The sequence below is a fragment of the Pocillopora damicornis genome, chromosome 12, assembly GCF_964200805.1.
Source record: "Pocillopora damicornis chromosome 12, jaPocDami1.2, whole genome shotgun sequence".
In the NCBI taxonomy this organism is placed as follows: domain Eukaryota; kingdom Metazoa; phylum Cnidaria; class Anthozoa; order Scleractinia; family Pocilloporidae; genus Pocillopora; species Pocillopora damicornis.
The window spans coordinates 1,261,866-1,279,843 of record NC_142681.1 but is presented as its reverse complement, the minus strand read 5'-3'; the positions used below and the strand labels follow the sequence as shown (position 1 = coordinate 1,279,843).

At 40.5% G+C, this 17,978-nt stretch overlaps 2 protein-coding genes across 4 annotated transcripts; both read right to left on the bottom strand.

The window, feature by feature from the left end:
* Positions 1 to 117: 117 nt before the first annotated feature.
* LOC113676677 (uncharacterized) lies at positions 118 to 8,163 on the bottom strand. 3 transcript variants are annotated; one of them, XM_027193363.2, is made up of 6 exons: positions 7,917 to 8,163; positions 5,276 to 5,561; positions 4,451 to 4,600; positions 4,046 to 4,122; positions 3,512 to 3,741; positions 118 to 2,735 (listed from the first exon to the last, which is right to left on the bottom strand). In XM_027193363.2, the coding sequence occupies exons 1-6, from the start codon at positions 7,997 to 7,999 to the stop codon at positions 871 to 873; spliced, it is 2,691 nt and encodes an 896-aa protein (XP_027049164.2). In that variant the 5' UTR covers positions 8,000 to 8,163; the 3' UTR covers positions 118 to 870. The 3 variants fall into 3 exon arrangements, with proteins under 3 accessions (XP_027049164.2, XP_089045297.1, XP_089045298.1); XM_089189171.1 differs by lacking the exon at positions 7,917 to 8,163 and adding an exon at positions 4,781 to 4,873 and having other exon boundaries at positions 5,276 to 5,413; XM_089189172.1 differs by lacking the exons at positions 4,451 to 4,600; positions 7,917 to 8,163 and adding an exon at positions 4,781 to 4,873 and having other exon boundaries at positions 5,276 to 5,413.
* Positions 8,164 to 8,558: 395 nt separating this feature from the next.
* LOC113676688 (solute carrier organic anion transporter family member 4A1) lies at positions 8,559 to 16,994 on the bottom strand. The gene is made up of 10 exons (XM_027193375.2): positions 16,526 to 16,994; positions 15,283 to 15,467; positions 14,662 to 14,940; positions 14,322 to 14,563; positions 13,530 to 13,764; positions 12,744 to 12,897; positions 12,330 to 12,471; positions 11,913 to 12,094; positions 11,286 to 11,417; positions 8,559 to 9,490 (listed from the first exon to the last, which is right to left on the bottom strand). Exons 1-10 carry the CDS (start codon positions 16,720 to 16,722, stop codon positions 9,268 to 9,270), a joined length of 1,971 nt encoding a protein of 656 aa, XP_027049176.2. The 5' UTR covers positions 16,723 to 16,994; the 3' UTR covers positions 8,559 to 9,267.
* Between the last annotated feature and the right edge of the window lie 984 nt (positions 16,995 to 17,978).

Sequence of the window (17,978 nt, the reverse complement as noted above, 5' to 3'; positions counted from 1 at the left end):
TCATGGGGTAGCATATGCCCTTTTAAGGAGATGCTTGAGGAAAGATCGGATGATATTCTGACCAACCAGACGGGACGTCATCCCGTTACTTAGCATTTAAGGCAAAAGGAGGCATGGGAATGAGAACTTTATTTAATAATAGTTTGCAGATGTTAATTTTCCAGACATTTCTGAAGAAGAAAGTCAGTGAACAAATATTGGTTCCGCGGCGTCTTGACGATGCTGTGATTTTTTCGAATAAAATAACAAGTGGAATAAAAATTTATGGCAAGGCTTATGCCAATGACAATAGTTACTTTGGGGTTCTGACCCTCTAGTTGTAAACGAAAGACTCAGAATACTGTTTCTTCACATCATCCCGGACGTTTATAATATTTAATATCATTTTAATGATATTAAAAGAAATAAATGAGATCCTGTTGTCCCAAACGAAAGGGAGGGCACGGTTTTTAGTGTATCGTCCTTAGTTTTCTTCATGCGAAGATTTCACTCATTTAATGGTGACACAATATATATATTGTACGCTCTTGAAATTTAATATTGTAAAAGAAGAAAAAAGTTGCTTGCGCCATTTGTGAATTTGATTGACGGATGTCTGAACGATCTTGTCTTAGGATAGCAAACTTCGTGGCACGAAGTTTGCTATCCTAATCGGTTTCGATTCGGTATGTAGTGCCTACCAGCTATAGCATTCAAAAATGGTTATGATAAAATAGAGGATAAATATATAAGAAAGTCGACATGTGTCACGTTACTTGGCAACCACGAAACCGAGTGGTTTCGGGAAGGTATCGGTTCTTCACGAATAAAATGGTAAAATTAATTTTTACTGTGTTCAAGTACCATCTGTTCGTAGGCAGGTAGGACCTATCAACTCCGCCATCCCCATGGTCTTTGAGCCGAAACTTCAGTGATGGCAGAATTATCAGATAAAGAAGGACGTTTGAGGCCTTCAAGCGGATGAATCACGCTACAGATCGGTTCCAAGCTTAGTCGGCTAAAGTTCGTGCGAGTTGTTTTGTAGTAGCGAGCCTGTGGTCGTACAGGAGACTTCACGGGTTCTCTTGTTGAAGAAAGTGAGTAGAATTTCTCTAACCTAAATTCCTGCATAAAGTTGTTGTCCACAGGTGTAACACCAAAATATGGCGAAGAAGCATATGCTTGATTAATTTGTGGCAGGTTTGAGTTACAGGGTGGAATGAAATACAAATTTGGTAAAGGTGATGACTTCTCTGCAGCACTGGGTCCATTACAGTTTGCCAGAGTGAAAGAATCCACTATTTTGGGATAAAGAACGCCGCCATCACAACCACTACTACTTACAGAAGCAGTGCACGCGGGCTCATCTAAACTGGCGTTTACTGACTTTCTTGGAGCAGGAGCGATGCGTTTGTATCTCGTTTGTTTTCTGTCCAGTTGTTGTTCACACTTGGGACCATTCGACAAATGAGATCCAGAATATGTTTCAACAATCACAGGGATAGGATTTTCGACACAAGATTTTGTTACCACGGTGGCGCCCGCCCGACATTCAACCGTAACTGTCGGCGACTGTCGGTAGGTGTCGGTAACTTTCGGTGTCTCATTTATTAAGTCGGTAATGAGAGTACTCTCACTACTCTTGTTGACCGCAAAAGTAGTTACTGTTGCATGGAATGTTGATGCACGTCCACTGCACTGAGACGACATTGGAAAGACACAGGACCCTACAGTCTTTTGCTCATCAGTCTGAGGGGTCAGAGACACTAAGGTGGTACAATTTGGTCCTGCAGAACGCTGGCGAATGAAAGAATTTATCGATTCTTCTTCTGTTTCTTTACACAAAGGAGAGTCGCTACCTTTTGAATGCACTAATTCGTTAGTTGCTTCTAATGAAGAAATGTTAACTGTTTGGCTATTAACAATTTCGGTTGAATCTCGGTTGCCCAACGTATTTGTCCCGGCTTTTGAACACAACGCAATCAAAGCATCAAGAGAAGAGCCTGTAAGGACCTCTGTCCTTGAAGAAGAACTGGTGACAGTGACCACTGGTTCTTCAGCTTGAATACTCACCGATTGTGAAGCGTTCTGACCAATCACAAACAAAACTCCTGCTTTAGTCCTTACACTGGATGGCAATACCGCATCTACGTAAGAACTGAGTGTCTCTGGTTGATGTGAACTGTTACACTTGTTAGGTGTCCTTCCGAGTTCTTCTGAGCACCTGGAAAATTCAGATTGTCTTGTATCTTGCGCGCTATTGGTGTTACTCAGTTGTGGTAACTTAACGCCCTTTTTGTTCAAATTGTTTTTATCCACAGCTTCACCCTCGATTGTTTGTTCCTTGTCCTTTGAATCTAAACGGGTGTTTACTGAGGATAGATCGTCCCTTCTTTGAAACCTTCTTGGCACGTACTTTTTCCTCCTGTTCACACTTGCTTTAGTTTCATCGCAGAAGGGCTCTTTAGCGTAAGAGTTGTTTTGCAATCGAGTCTCATGGCTGGTTATCTGACTTCCTTCAATGAAGTTTTCGAATTCATGTCTCACCAACATTTGCTGGTCAAATCCCCATATCCACTCACGGGATTCTTCACACATTAGCTTCGACTCACTGTCACTAGTTTCACCTGGGGTTTGATTTTGATTGACTAGTGACCCAGTGGATAGTTTTTCCTGGCTAATCACTCCCGACTGTTCCTGGATATTTAACTCGGCTTGAGTTAAGCTGGTTACCTCTGGTACAGCTTTGCTGATTCCTGTGATCAAACAGAGAAAAAAAATTAAAGTTGCCTATAACAGTTTACTCTGCTTGTGCTATAGAGGACTAGCCCACCCTGTCTTCATTGAGGTGTGAAATTTTGTTTTAATATTATAAGAGTACCACAGTAAAAGTAAAGTATACCTAAAAATTCCTTGATTACTTTCAGGAAAACAAAGAATATCGCCTATCCGGAAAATTCCTGCTGTACGTTATGAGATGAGGGTCAAGGTAACTTTAAAATTTGTGCATATTCATGCAGCCTCTGAGCCTCATCAACAAAACTTTGTAAAACTTGTTGAAGCATTTAGCATGTAGATTTAAAAGTAAACTTTAGGCGTTACCAAGTTCGCTTTACATGGAGTTGTTAGCATTTACAACAGGAAATAATTGTCTTAGACGGACATAATTATGGTTGTAATAACAACTCGTTACATCAAGAGGTTTATCATAGCATTTTCAACGAAGTTTTCAACCATCACTTGTTAACAGAGCAAAATAGTTGTTAAAAACGATAAAGCTTGAATTGAATTGTGAGGTAACTTAAGTCCATTCTTTCCGTGCCTGTACAAAAGCAGAATCAAGACTGAAAACAACGGAGCTTAACGTTGGAATTTGAAAATGGTGTTTTCTACCAGAAACCATATAACGCAGCGCGAACGCAAAGCTGACTTGCAGAAATTCTAAATTGCAACAAGTTGATTGCGAACAGAGAAACTTGATTTCATGAAGATACCTTTCCTTTTAACTAGGTAATGGTGCCATGCTTCATACCTTCCTGACTGGGTGAGAGTAAGTGTCTCTCATGCAATTGCTGCTTGTCAGAGATGAAGCTTTCTTCTGGCGAAGATTCTTCCGGATGTTCGTTTGAAGAGGATTGGTTACTTTCTTTATCCAACTCGTCTCCGTTGACGATGGAATCCTGGACACTTGAACTATTGGACGGCGGACCATCATCTGAGGTTCTCTCATCCTCGCATACAACCTGACCTTCCATGCGGCGTCTATTGTCACGTGAGCATATTTATGAGAGGAAACATGGGACTAAACGTAAGAGGCAGGGAAGCCTAAGCATGCTCGCGATTCAGTTTAGATAAACCTCCTCTAACCGAAGAGCGCCTTGCATGCGAACATTTTTCTCTTGGATAATTAAGACCATATACACAGTTAATCCTTTGGTATCGTTTAAAGTCACTCTCTTTTTTACCTCCACGAATAGCAAGAACCACTTTCTCATCTGAGTATGAGTATTACACATCTGGAGTCCCGCGCAACATCGTAAACTTGCAAATACGAAACAAAACATACCTTTTAGCTTGACCATGTAATCCGTCTCTTCTGTAAGCCGACGCAAATGGATTGGCGTCTATTTTGAGTTTAGTGATCTTAAAAACGAAAGTAGAGAAGTCTGTCACTGAGGCCTTTCAAGTCATGTGCAATCTGTTAAGCTGTTCGTGAAGGTTAGGGTTGGGGTTGCAGCAACTCATATTACTCTCAGTAGTGCCAACCCGACTACTGTTTAAACTCGTCTTGCCGGGAAGATCAAGTATCTATACTAGGAAAGTATCATGAGTATATGTAGAGTGCAGGTTAAAATGGAAAAACTTAAGCATGATCAAACAAAAGATTTGTAAAAAACACATCCTAATTCAAAATTAACAACAAATTGATTATCAATCGACTCAACACTCTAAGATAGTAGCATGAACTTACATTCTTGTTTCTGTATTGAGACACGGCTATGAATTCCATCTCAGAGAAGTAGAACTCTTTCCTCAATTTGTAATCAAAGTAAATTCCATTGGGACTTTCTAGTACGTGAATGCGGGGCGTGTAACGCCGCATCGTGCTGAGAAGAATCGCCTGTAGTAAGGACAATCACATCACTTACGCCAAGAGAAAATGGAAGGAAAGAGGGGGGCAATGAGGAAGTTTGCAATGGCACTACATTGCTTTGAAGTAGTTTTTGGTTCTATCTGTAGTTCTAATTTGTAATTCTATTTAACAAGACGTCAGCATAGTAAAATCTCGCTCTAGAAATACCATTCCTCTTCTTCTGGGAAGGAAATTCCACACTATCCGTCCCTACGTGGCTTTCACTCAAAACAGTGGGTCGAGGTTGGCCTTTATTCAGACCTTTCGAAAAAAAAAACGTTCGTTCGAGAGAGTATTTATCAATAACCTCAGTTGGATTGGTGTATCCTAAAGCTTAGACCAGCTCTCACTGTTCCCTAACTTATTCCAGGTGAGGCTATCTACAGGGAGCCAATGAGAAAACCTTACTGAAATCAAGCACGTGAAACGCGTGTGACTTGGTGACCCTCTGTTCCAAAAGCAGTCATGAATTTTAATTTGCTCTTGCTCTTGTATCTTATTAGCTCTAAACTCGTGCCACTTTTTCACACAAACAAATCCAAAATTAAACCCAATCACGGCCTTATTGCCCACGATTTCCCTACTTTAGACAGTTTGCCTTTTTGTTTTTATTTTGAGGTCTCATTTTCTCCCCAATCGAAATGCGTTCGAAAAGACCCTTACTTGTGATGATTTCTCCGCCGTCTTAGGACTGTTTGTGAGCTTCAGCGTTTTAAAGGTGAGCCCGTTTGTCATGAGAGTAGCTCCATTCCAGGGCGTTTCCGCGTGAACAAACACTTTAGCGCGGCCTTCCTCAACCGGCATCTCGCGACAGTACGGTAGCCAGGTATTAGTTCCCGCGTCAAAGGAATATCTGAACTCGTCCATCAATACAAAGTCTATCATAACTGTGTAAAATTGTCTCGGAGTAAGGTCTTCGAATTTCAGTGAGATAACTGGACACATTCGCCTACAAAGAGATAAAAGGCAGAGCCGAGAATACAAATCATCATGCAACATATACAATTTGTGATTTTCATCCGCACAAAAAGAGACAAGTTAAAAGGCTCAAGTGAAAGTTAAAACTGGATGATCAGATTAATCAAGTTAAAACAGCCATTCATGCCTTTTTTCGTGCTTTTTTTTCCATTTCCACCAAGTAAAATCTAGGAATTAACTGATGTGTGCGGACATTTCCGACAATTAACAATGTTCTTCCTTTTAATTGACAAGTTTGAAACCCAGCTACTTTAAACTTTTGATTTTGAAAGAGGTGTAAAATTTGATGGAAGCGAGTAACAGTTTGACTTTGTGGGCGCGGAGACACTTGACCGAAGCCCAAAGCACTATTCTTGGTTACTATTAAGGAGGATGCACTTGGAAATACTTATGGGGAAAAGTTCCCTAATCCTAATTTTTTTGTGCGAACCAGTCGTCGCAAGTTAACAACAAATAGTAGATAAGCTCCATGGATTTCTCTGGAAAATTCAAATTGGCATCGAAATTAAAGTAATTTTAATTAAGCGTCGAAAATCGTCTGGGATTGCTTTGGGTTTGCTTTATTTCCTTAAGTGACTGGTGCAGAAAACTCGCGCTACTTTCTCAACCAATCAAAATCAAAACTAAAAAGAATCGCGACTTGGTCACTCGCGTTTTCCTGAGCTCAAGGCAGTGCGCTTGTTTTTATTATGAGGTCTCATTGGGCTCCTCGGCTCCAAGGAATATTTTCCTTGCCATGACTCAGAGCAAAAGGTCAAGTCACTTGAAGCTTCGTTAATTACCTTTCCCACAGACATCGAAAATAGAGCTTCTCGAAACGTGAACATAAGGTTGCCACGTGATCGCATGCGATCTATCGAATCTCAAGGATCTTTTCCTTACTCGATTCGTCTCAAACTATTTCATTGACTTTGCGTAAAGGATCTCCTGAAGAATTTCTAGCTCCGATAATGTCTAGTTAAATAATTTTTTTAAGTAATTTTGTTCCTTTAAATTGTATAGTAAAAATCATTTTTATTTTCAATCGAAGCTCTTAACAATTGAATATGTTGCTTTTAGTTAACATGATTTTCCCCACTCATGAGCATGCACTTGGAAATACTAATGGGGAAAAGTTCTCTTATCCTCATTTTTTTTGTGCGATACAGTCGTCGGGAAGTTAACTCCAAATTATAGATAAGTTTCACGTATTTCTCCTTCAAATTCAAATTGGCGTCGAAATTAGAGCAATTTCCACTCATAAGCAAGCGTTTGAAGTCTGTAGTTCTGTCGTTGCCTCCAATGATTGTTGTGTAACGTCCATAGAATTTTTTTTGTCATTTGTTGCATAATAGATAGGTATTGAAGCCTTGTTGTTTAAAAAGTGCCAATAATTTATTTGTGTCTCGTTTAAAAATAGCGCGGTGTCTGAATTTTATCTTTCATCGCTGACATCACCTCGACAAAGCAGATGTGACCCGTCTGTTGTCACCCTATTTTCAGGGGATCGGTGATGGTGCGAAACCTGACAGCAATAAGGGCACCTTGTGATAATTAAAATTCTTCGAGTCCAAACTTGAAATAACCCCGTGTCAACTTTTCGAGGGTCATCCTCTCGGTGTTTATTGAAATAAGGAAGCGTTAATGCCAATAAATCTTTCAAGCTGTGAACGAAATCATTTTAGTTTTGCCTGCATTATGCAAGCTCAGTGGAGATAATCTGTCAACTTTCACCAACGTGTGATGGCAGAAGTGACAAGTAACATTGCACTCATTAATAATTGGTCACGTACCTACTAAAAGCCGTCCAAGGCTTAAAACCCTTACATAATAATTTTACTTAGCCGCAAAGGCGGGTGAGATACACATGAACTGCGATCAGACGATACTGATTGATCGAAAACATTCGGTCTCTAAGTTTTGTAAAAACTCCAGTTATAGAGTAATACAGAGAAGTGAGGTGCTCACACTAGATTACGCGTCTTATTCAGACTATTCATAGACAGTTCCAGTCAGTTGTGAAATACAGAAACAATATTATCCATCTTGTATACCTTCCTTGAGAGTTTGAGACTAAGAGAGCACACCCACACACATTGAGATTAAGGAACCAAGATAACGAGTTTTTAAGTTAGCCTCTCGAATCTGGTGTTCAAAGTTTAAAACTGAAAGCGGGTATAAATTTTCGCATCAGTATGGAGATTAACAGACTGCGAATAGGCTCATTTGAGAGGCTTTTCTGAGTCGAAATGATCGACAGAGGCGACCTTTCTCAGTTCAAACATCCTTTGTCCCCAGATCAAGAGAACTTTCTCACAACTTAGACTAGAATAAAACTCTGCCATACCTTCCGGACTTTGTGATCATCATCTCTGTCTGATGTTGTCTGAATCTCTCCCACAACTCCTTGTTTTGAAGAAGAACTTTCATTGCTTCTAGTGACAAGCTCGAGTTTGATACTAATTTGAGGGGAATTATCACCGTGATGTTCCTAGTGATAAGTTTCGCTGTCACATGAAAGGACAAACCGAAAAGTCAGGAATAGACAAACTTAACCAGATGAGATGTGAAAATCACATGCAAAAGAGTGTACTGGTATTAAATAACGCAGCTTGCTATTGGAAAACAATAGGGAGGTGAGACGTAATGTTGACAGCACCGGAAGAGCCAATCATTGAATCAAACATCTGTTTTCTATTTTGATCTTGACAAGTAGGCCAGTCTGTAAGCCAATGACATTCATCGCTGAGTTGTCTCGAGGATGTTAGATTAGTTAAAATAAAAAGCCGGGAAAGGAAGACCCTGGCGAGAACAAGTCACGAAACTTTATGATAGAGGTACAATCGAAACTCGAAAAACAGCGACTTGTTGGCAACTTACCCACAACAGCCTTTTTCCTCTTATTTTAACCCGAAACAACAACGGTCAGAACAATGCGTCCCAATCAAGATGTAACCTTCCTATGATGACCAGTTAATGACGATTGCAATTGATGAAGAAACTCTTTAATGCAGAAATTAATTGACAGCTTTAATTCATTACAGTGAAAATATTAGGTTCGTAATGGACTCTAAGTCGAAGACTCACTCCCTCTCAGGCTAGTTGTTTTCTTGAATTTTTTTTTCCCGAACTTAAAGCTTTGATACCGAACGGGGTGTTTCTGATACTTTGTGATCGTATTACGTTTTTCTCTGTTACACTAGAAGCATTCATGTAGTAACTCTTGAACAAATGGTGCGAGATAAGTGTCATAATGAACCTCTAGCTCCCTGTAATGTCCAGCTCTGTGCGACGGCCACTCCTTTATGTCTGCACGTCGGCCGTGGTGGAGCGCTTCGACTGCGATAAAAGCTATAAGTATTTTCAGTTGAATTGGACGGCTCATTATTTCAAATAATCCGCCTCATGATAGAAAAACGACAAATCGCAAGATACTTATCAATTCAGGAGAAAGTCAATTGTCACCTTGAGTCTGAAGAAATGTTCAAACGAGATACGGCCATACTGAACCGTTTCCTTGATCCTTTACAAGAAATCAGCTCAGTTTGAAAAAAGGACGATGGGATAGCAAACATCTAATAAAAGTTATCATTATTAAATCACATCAATCTTCCTCTCCGTGTACCTGTGTATCTATCATTCTATCTAATGGATACGGATATATAGATTGTTTCTCTTAGCGTCTAGAAACATAGTCCTCAGTAGATGACTGTTTCGTACCACAATGAAGTTTCTCCGTCGTTTTCCTTCTTATTTGTCCCAACTATAATCTCTTCTCTTCCTTGTGGTCGCCGGCAAAAGAACCAACTCAGAAAAAAACTTATAGCGGTGATAAGTTTGCAGCCAGTCATCACTGCGAGCAGAACTTGAGCCAGCCCATCGTGGTCGTATTCAAGGCAAACTGACCCCGTGTCACCGCACCTTAAAGTAGAACCGAAAGAACACTGGTTCAGAATTCACTGGCATTGAGCTGTAGACCCCATCTACACAACAGACGACTTCTCTGACCTTATAAAGATTATTGTCCACCGCTAATCATAGCAGGATACACAAGGGTTGCAATGAAGTTCCAAAAATAACTGGGATTTCGCGGGTAACGGTATTTTTTGAAACAGCTCTAGGATATTGATACTCAAATCAGAGTAGATAGAGAGGCCAATTTTGGATACTGGTGGCTGGTTTTGGATTTTGAACATGAATGGCCGATATTTGAACACTGGTTGATTTTGAATCTTAAATTTTGAACACGAGTGCCTGATTTTAGATTTTGGACAATAGTGCCTGATTTTGGATTTTGGACATAAATAGCCTGATTTTGGATTTTGGATACTAATGACCGATTTTTGATTTTGGACACTAGTGACCGATTTTGGATTTTGGACACTAATGACCGATTTTGGATTTTGGACACTAGTGACCGATTTTGGATATTGGACAATAGTGACCGATTTTGGATATTTGACACTAATGGCCGATTTTGGATTTTGGATTTCGGACACTACCGGCCGATTTTCGATGCTACAGGCCCATTTCGGAAGTTGAACGTTGGATGGTGGTGGCTGATTTGGAATTTTTGCACGCCAGTGCCAGACTTTGGATTTTAGATTTTGGACACTAGTGACCGATTTTGGATTTTGGACACTAGTGGCCTATTTTGAATTTTGGACACTAGTGGCCGATTTTGGATTTCGGGCACTACTGGCGATTATGGATTTTGGATGGTAGTGGCCGATTTTGGATTTTGGACACTAGTGCATGTGGCCGTTGTTAGATTTTGGATATTACTGCCGCTTTTGGATTTTGGACGTTGGTCGCCTTTTACGGGTTTTGGACACTAACAGCCGTTTTTTTGGATTTTGGACACTAGTGGCCGACTTTGGATTTTGGACACTAGTGGCCGACTTTGGATTTTGGACAGTAGTGACCGATTTTGGATTTAGACACTAGCGGTCGATTTTGGATCTTGGACGCTAGTGGCTGATTTTAGATTTTGGACACTAATGGCCGTTTTTGGATCATGGACACTAGCGGTCGATTTGGATTTTAGACACCACTGACCGTTATTTGGATTTTTGACACTTAATGTCGATTTCGAAGTTCGAACTATATTGGCCGATTATATACTTCGGACATTGGCTCGTTTTTAAATTTTGGACTATATAGGCTGATTTTGGATTTTGTACACTAGTGACTGATCAAGAAACCACTCCCCACCCCCTGCTCCTCTCTTGGTGCGGTCCCTGTTCATATGCATGGACACCGCACTGCTCAGATTTTCGACTAAAAGGGAGAGTTTCGACTAAAGATAGAGGAATAGAGATTCTCTTTAGCTCGGAATAAATTCTGATCATCTTTATTGCCATTTTAGACCTTACAAAGACCTCTTTTAGCAGAGGATTATATCAACTATCGTAACCACACTACACAGGGAGACTCGCAACCGATATGGCCACAGGTACCTGTGGTTCCATAACAGCCTAGCCAGTAATTTTTTAAATGGCTCTGGGACATTGATTCTAAAATCAGAGTAGGCAGAGAGACGACTCAAAGAAAGCTATAGGAAAATTGCCATTCCTCTGCGGAAGAAGGGAATGTAAACTTCGGCCTGCTGATCGCAGTTACAGCGCCGTGTAAAAACACACGAAAATTTTCACCACTGAAGAAAAGTATTTCTACCAGCTCAACCTCGTCACACAGTAGACTCTAAAATGAGTACCTTGAACTCCAAAGTATGCATGTCTTGTCCAAGAGGGCTCCAAATACAAGAGGTCCTGGGATGGCCCCAAAGATCCTCATGAGGTCATTCTGGAGTCCTAACGCGTACGACTGCTGGCCAGTTAGTACACTCCTGAAAGGAGAACATGCATTTTCTAATTTGACCACCGAGATCACAATGTTATAGATATTGCACAGGACACTCTTATAACCATAACAGCGTACAGTGCGTATCATACAAGAACCTGGTGTACAGGTTGGCCCAGTTTCCTGCGAGTTTCCTGTAGCTTCTTGGTTAGGAAGTCTAAACCGTATACCAAAAGTCAAGGGCTCGATTACAGTTCAAGAACTGAAATATTTGCCTTCCTCTTCGCAACGGGTTAATTTGAAATTCTTTTTGAGATACGTTGTCTGTGATGATAAATACTGTTATTCTAAATACAGTGTAAGCTCTTTTGACAGACTCTGGTAAGCATACACCTCAGTCTACCTACCACACTTGCCCAATGGAATTCTCGTAACTAATTTTCAAGGCCATTGGGCAATTACGGTAATTGGTAGCAGCTCGAGGGGAAATAAAAAAATCAGATCTTGGAGGTTAAAGGGTTAAAGTAGAGCACAATCAAACCTTAATGTGACGATGAACGCCGGAGTGAAATTCATAAACGTAAGAAGCGAGACCAGGGTCAAAAATACCATAAATAACATCAACTTGAGTCCGCAGTCATCGCCACAGTTACCCATTTTCAAGTTTCCAGAGTTGTATCCAGATTTTACGGCGCAGGCGCAGTCAGAGTAAAGAATCGGACCCTTAGATAAAGCATATTGAAAAAATCAGAACAGTTTTATCAGGTCATCGATACATTTCCCCAAAATACTGCCTTTGTACACTCCATATTTAAGATAAGTGGCGTATATTTAGCACAGTTAAGAGTTTCTTCTCAAAATCAACACGAAAATGACAGTTACTAGCACAGCTTATCACAAATAAATAAAGTGACGCTAGAAACTCGTTTTAGGGTACGCCATATGCCATATATTATACCTTGCTCGTCGTATTCGCTTTTCTGCAGCCTGCGTGACACGGTGAAAAATATTTCAGCGATCCATCACAAACAGGAGAGTAGCTCACTCCACTGCAGTTACAGGCCTGGTTACATGGTGCTGATGGCTGATGGGGATCAGAGCTGTTTAAAATGAAAGATCTGCCATTATCATTTAAAAGAAGCTAGGCAATAGTATAATTGAATTATGGGACGTTAATTGACAAACGAATCGTGCTTCTCGAAAATAAGATGACAGATAGTTCGGTTCAGTGTTGCGTGTTTTCCATTTACGGCTCTCTGTCACACAATTTGGCTAAGTTTTTCTTTCTCTTACCTACAAGAGAGTCACGAGTTACCAACAACTATTTCTCTACTACTATTATAAGAAAGCTTTGTTTTCTTTCTGTTCTCACCTGTTGGGATATGGGGTATTAACACCCGTTATGCTTGGAGTGTCACATTTCAGGAACAGCATACTGCTACTAACGAGTCCAAAACAACTAACAAGAAAACACATTTTGGCGGCTCCTGTCAGGTTGAGTTTCAGACGTTTGTTAATGTATGCCCCTGTAGTAAAAAGTAGGTCAGCAGTTCACGATATGATTCACGATGTACTAAACCTGCAATCAAGATAGGTGACTCTCGGATAAAACTTAAATGATTGTCTAAAAAGTATTTAAGTCTGTTTGAAAACTACCTCTGTCAGTGATGACTTGCTATTTGGGGGAAAAAAGGTACCAGGCACTGGAATTTGATTTGATATTAGTTGTTCAAAGGCCGATTAGCGCTAAACTAGGATTAAGTTAAATACCGGTTTCTTTATTCCATTGTTCATGAGCCTTTTGATGATAAATTTCTCTATCCTTTTTAGAGCATCCAATCATAAAATTGTTGACAAAAAAAAAATCATAAAAAATCATCCAATCATAAAATTGTTGACAAAAAAAAAATTGTACTGAATTTTCTTTTAAAGCTTTCAGAGCTGAAATCAGATTTCACACTAACAACGGGTTAACCTAGCTTTGAACGACCCGGCCCAGGATAGCATGACGATAGCATATAACTCTCGTGGCAAGCACTTAGTTAGAGCGCCTAGAACAGAGTTCACGGTCGTTACGTCGCAATAAGATCTCGTCAGGGTTTTGGGCGAGATTCCCGCCGGGATCTTTGGATTGGTTATAGCTCGAGGCGCACCTTACCCAGAATGTTTCCAACTAATGCAGATGGTACTACCATCAAGCCGTAAATTAGAGCGGATTTTTCTGGCGCCTGATAAAACTGAACTTCAATCACTTTAGGCATGAACACTGCGGAAACTGCAATGACGAACTCCTCCAAACAGCCACCCACAGAAACGAAGACAAACGGGAGACTTGAAAATACCAGTTTTGTGGCTTTAGGAAGATCTCTCAGGCTCGAATATCCACTCCTCTCCTATGAAATAAATTATCAAAAGGTTCTTTGTTAGACTGAAAAGGAAAATTAAATCAATATCAACCAGTAGGATCTTTATAAGACAAAGGCCTGAGAATTCATGCATCCAACACGGCAGTCTAGGTGAATGTATAGAAGGCTGCTCTTAGGAACTGTGCCTTTTTAAACAACCTGACCATCTGCACCCTCTTATTTTGCTTTGAAATCTTTTCGAGTTTTTTTGTGATTTTTTTTCTATGATTGACATTCTCATTCTCTAGGTGAAACTCCCCTGGCATAAGGAAATTTCCAAAAGAGAGCGTAAAAATGGGCGTTTTTGAGACAAGGACGGTAGCCAAAACTTCAGTACTATTTTTCTTAGAAATCTTCTTTTTGAATCATCTTCAAAAGGGTCTCTATGGGTACCTAAGTCCACTTAACTGTTCATAACAACTCAGCGTGGTTCCACTGCACTCATCCGATTTGCAATAAAAACCAAAACAGACTCACTCCTTTCTGGGAAATACCTCCAACTCCTGTATTACTTATTACCGTAAAAAGATAAAAAATTTACCTACCTCACCGATCACCGTTTTTGTTTGAGATACTTCTAATTCTCGTCGTTTCTTTGTCAGAGGAAACTCCTTTGGGAATCCTAATAACCAAATGCTCCAGAACACGCAGATCGCACCAAATATGGCAAAGCCTATCCACCAGTTCCCCACCCAACGTTTATCCTGTACGGTCAGAGAGGTCTCGACACCAGGTTCAACGAACATCAAAAGAAACCTGGAGATCAATACAAATCCGACAGCAGCGCCTGAGAAAATAACAAAGAATTGCCATTGAGACAAAAATTACTTTTCTTAGTTCAGCCTCCATGTGGGAAGTGTAATTCCAGTTACCATGGTAACTTACCAAGAATCCCACTAGCTGCAAATATGCCCACGTACATTGGCGTCACCTTAGCTTTGACATTCTCATCCATGTATGGGATTCCCAACGTGTACATTGGGGTACAACCTGCTCCAGCAACAACCATTCCCAGCACGAACAACGCATAGTAGAGAGTGTTTCCGCCTTTGGTTTCTTCTTTACATTGGTTTTTTCCAAGTTGATCGGTGCCATTTGCCCAGCAAAGTCTGGGGTCAGTGACGCTTATGTCATCAATACTTGCGTTGGAGTCTGTAATGAAAGCTGGTGCGTGAAAGCAAAAAAAAAAAAGACGATGTAAGGTGGAAATATATAGATAGTTTACATTCTTATTATATCATGTCTTTCAGTTCTGGCTACAGCTCAAAAATTCTCTGTGGTAAGAGAGCATAAACTCACATTCTACTGTCTGAGAAGAATAGTTTTTCCCTTGAGGATAAAAGAAAACGGATCACAGAAGACGGCAGAGGTCCTTTTATAGCAATACTTTGTATGAGAAAAACCAAAAAGTAGTGAAAGAGGACGAGAAAAAAATGGAGAAAAGAATAAATGATGAAAAATCCGTTGATTTATTGACTCTAAATTTGCCCATCCGAGTGCACCTACCTGTGGCTTCGAGTGGAGGCGAAACAAAATGAGGCAACATGAAGATATAGAATCCAACTCCCATAGCGAACAAACCCCAGGCACAGAACAGCGGTTTCTTTCGTGAGCCACCGATGTAACTGATCAGCGGAGTTAGGATCGTAGCTGCTATATCATAACTGCTTATTATCATGCCCATCATGTAACTAATACGAAAAGAAAGAATACTTCAGAACAAAGAAAAGTATCCAAAGGAACTAACGAGAACTCAAAATTCGGGGGAAAACGCGAATAATCATTTTCATAGGAACCTCTACATTTACTTAACTGTTACGCTCTTAAAACTGGTGTTCTCCAGGTTAGCAGATTAATTTTGTAAACCCTCAACAACAACAACAACAACAATAACAACAACAAATCTTTGCGAGAGATGGAACCATGCAGTGAAAGAAGATGTTTGCCCTGCAGGAGTTTCACACACGATAAATGGCATCTTTCAAATCCACTGTGTTTATCAATTACGTGGAAATTTAGTATCCCAACGCAATTGAACAAAATGGTCGGTAATTTTTTTAAAATATATTTATTCACTGTCTATGAACTCACAGCCATAATGAAAATGTGTGGCAGCTAGGGAAGAGAATTTACAGTCAGATCTTGGCAGTTAAAGGATTAGCGTCATAAAAATTGCATTTGATTGAATTAATCTTGAAGTAATTTCTTGCCGGAGGAGAGAGTCCAGACAGGGTTCCCAATTGATAAACTTAAAATCTTAGGTTAAATGTTTGAAGATAGATAAACAGCGACGCTCAGCTCAGACTAACGGGTAGCAGCCCATTCCAGGGCATTCTGTAATGCAACACTGTACTGCATTCGGAAAGAGCTGGTAAGGTCGCGCAAGTCACGCTCTGAATGTCTCTTAGCACAGGTGCGCTTACATAACTGTTTACCGCATATAGAGTAAAGGGATTGATCACCAGCCTTTGCAATGTAGCTGTTTGTGTAGATAAAATGAAACTTAATTACAAGAGCAAAAAGGTTTTTAAGGTTCTGAAAACTTGATCAATGAAAACATTAATTAAACCTTCCGTGTAGAAAACATTTCGTGTAGGAATAAGCCATCGATTTTGTTGCTGTTCCCTTCGCTTAATGAAGGCGTCCGTTAGTAAAGGTTCGGACATGGGCCAATGAACGTTGTATGCCGGGAATTTACTTCATACAATTTACAGTCAAATCACCGAATTTTAAAAACAATCACACTGACCTGGAGAAGCCAAACCGCCTCTCAATCGTGCTGATCGAGCCCGGGTAGACGCCATTAACGATGATACTTTGGGTGAAAAAATACTGACTCAAGGAAAAAAGAAACCATTTTGGAGTGTTGAGAAACTGCAGCCACGACGGACGAAATCTAAGCCAGCCATACCGATACATAAATTGTTTGTCTTCATCCACCGACATTGTTGTGTCGCAGGGTATTGTTAAAGAAGTATCTTAAGCCCTGTAGATACCCTATCAGTAAAACGTCCTTTTCAAGTTTTTTAGAAAGCGTTTCTGATAATCCTCCGATATTGTGCTAGTTGTGTATCTGTCAATAAAGTCTGAGTTCGAAGGTAGTCTGTTTTGAGGCTTTGCAAGCGCTGGAGCATGATCGACGTACATACACTAGCCGAAGAAGTAACTCGACCATGGAGAATTATGCATATCATCGAAGCTCGCATATTCCTGAGAATAAAGGAAATCGGAGATCACAATAGCTTCCGATTGACCTTGAATTAGAAACAAAATCACGCGTGATTTATGCCAAGATTTGCTCACAAAGAGTGTTACAGGTGATTGAGGCGCAACTCTCTAGCTCAGGTCTGGCTAGTCACACGGAATCACCTATTGAATAAAACAAGAGTGAAGCGTTCTGTTTACAATTGCAAGAATGCAAATTGGTCGGGCCTAAAAGAATTGCTTTTGCAAACCCCTAGGCCTTGGGACATGGTATTTGTTCCTAACGATGTCGACGAGTCTTTTTGCAAATGGTGCGACTTGTTTATCTCCGCTGTTGACGACCAGATTGACGAGGCGAACCTCCTCAACCATTGCTTCCATGCTGTATTCAGTCCACCTGACTTACATCCGTCTACTGAACTTACAACCTTATCTCAAGCTAATCCCAGCCACCTATCTAATGTCCAGTTGACGGTGGCTGAAGTTGCGGATGTGTTACGCAACTTAGACCCCAAAAACGCGTGTGGAATAGATGGCATACCTGGCCGACTCCAAGTTATATCGAACCATGGACATGCCAGATGCCCATAGCTTCCTCCAAAATGATCTAGACTCCCTCAACAACTGGAGCCGGGACTGGTTTATGGAGTTCAACCCAACTAAGAGAGTCACCCACTGGAGCTGACAACAGTAACTACAGTATTGGTAATCGACAATTTGAGTGGGTTTCCTCCATTAAGGACCTTGGTATTACTGTGTCCAGCGACCTTTCATGGGCAAGGCATATTGAAGACATCGCTGCGAAGGCTAACAAAACTCTCAGCCTTATCAAAAGAATATGCCGGAACTTCTCTCAGCCCACCATCAGAAAACTTCTACACTGTGTCCTCGTGAGATCTAAACTGGAATAAACCTGTGGTCACCTTACAGAGTCAAACATCGAAAACTGTTAGAAGATGTCCAGCGTAGGGCAACCAAGGTCATTTTGAGCTATCCTC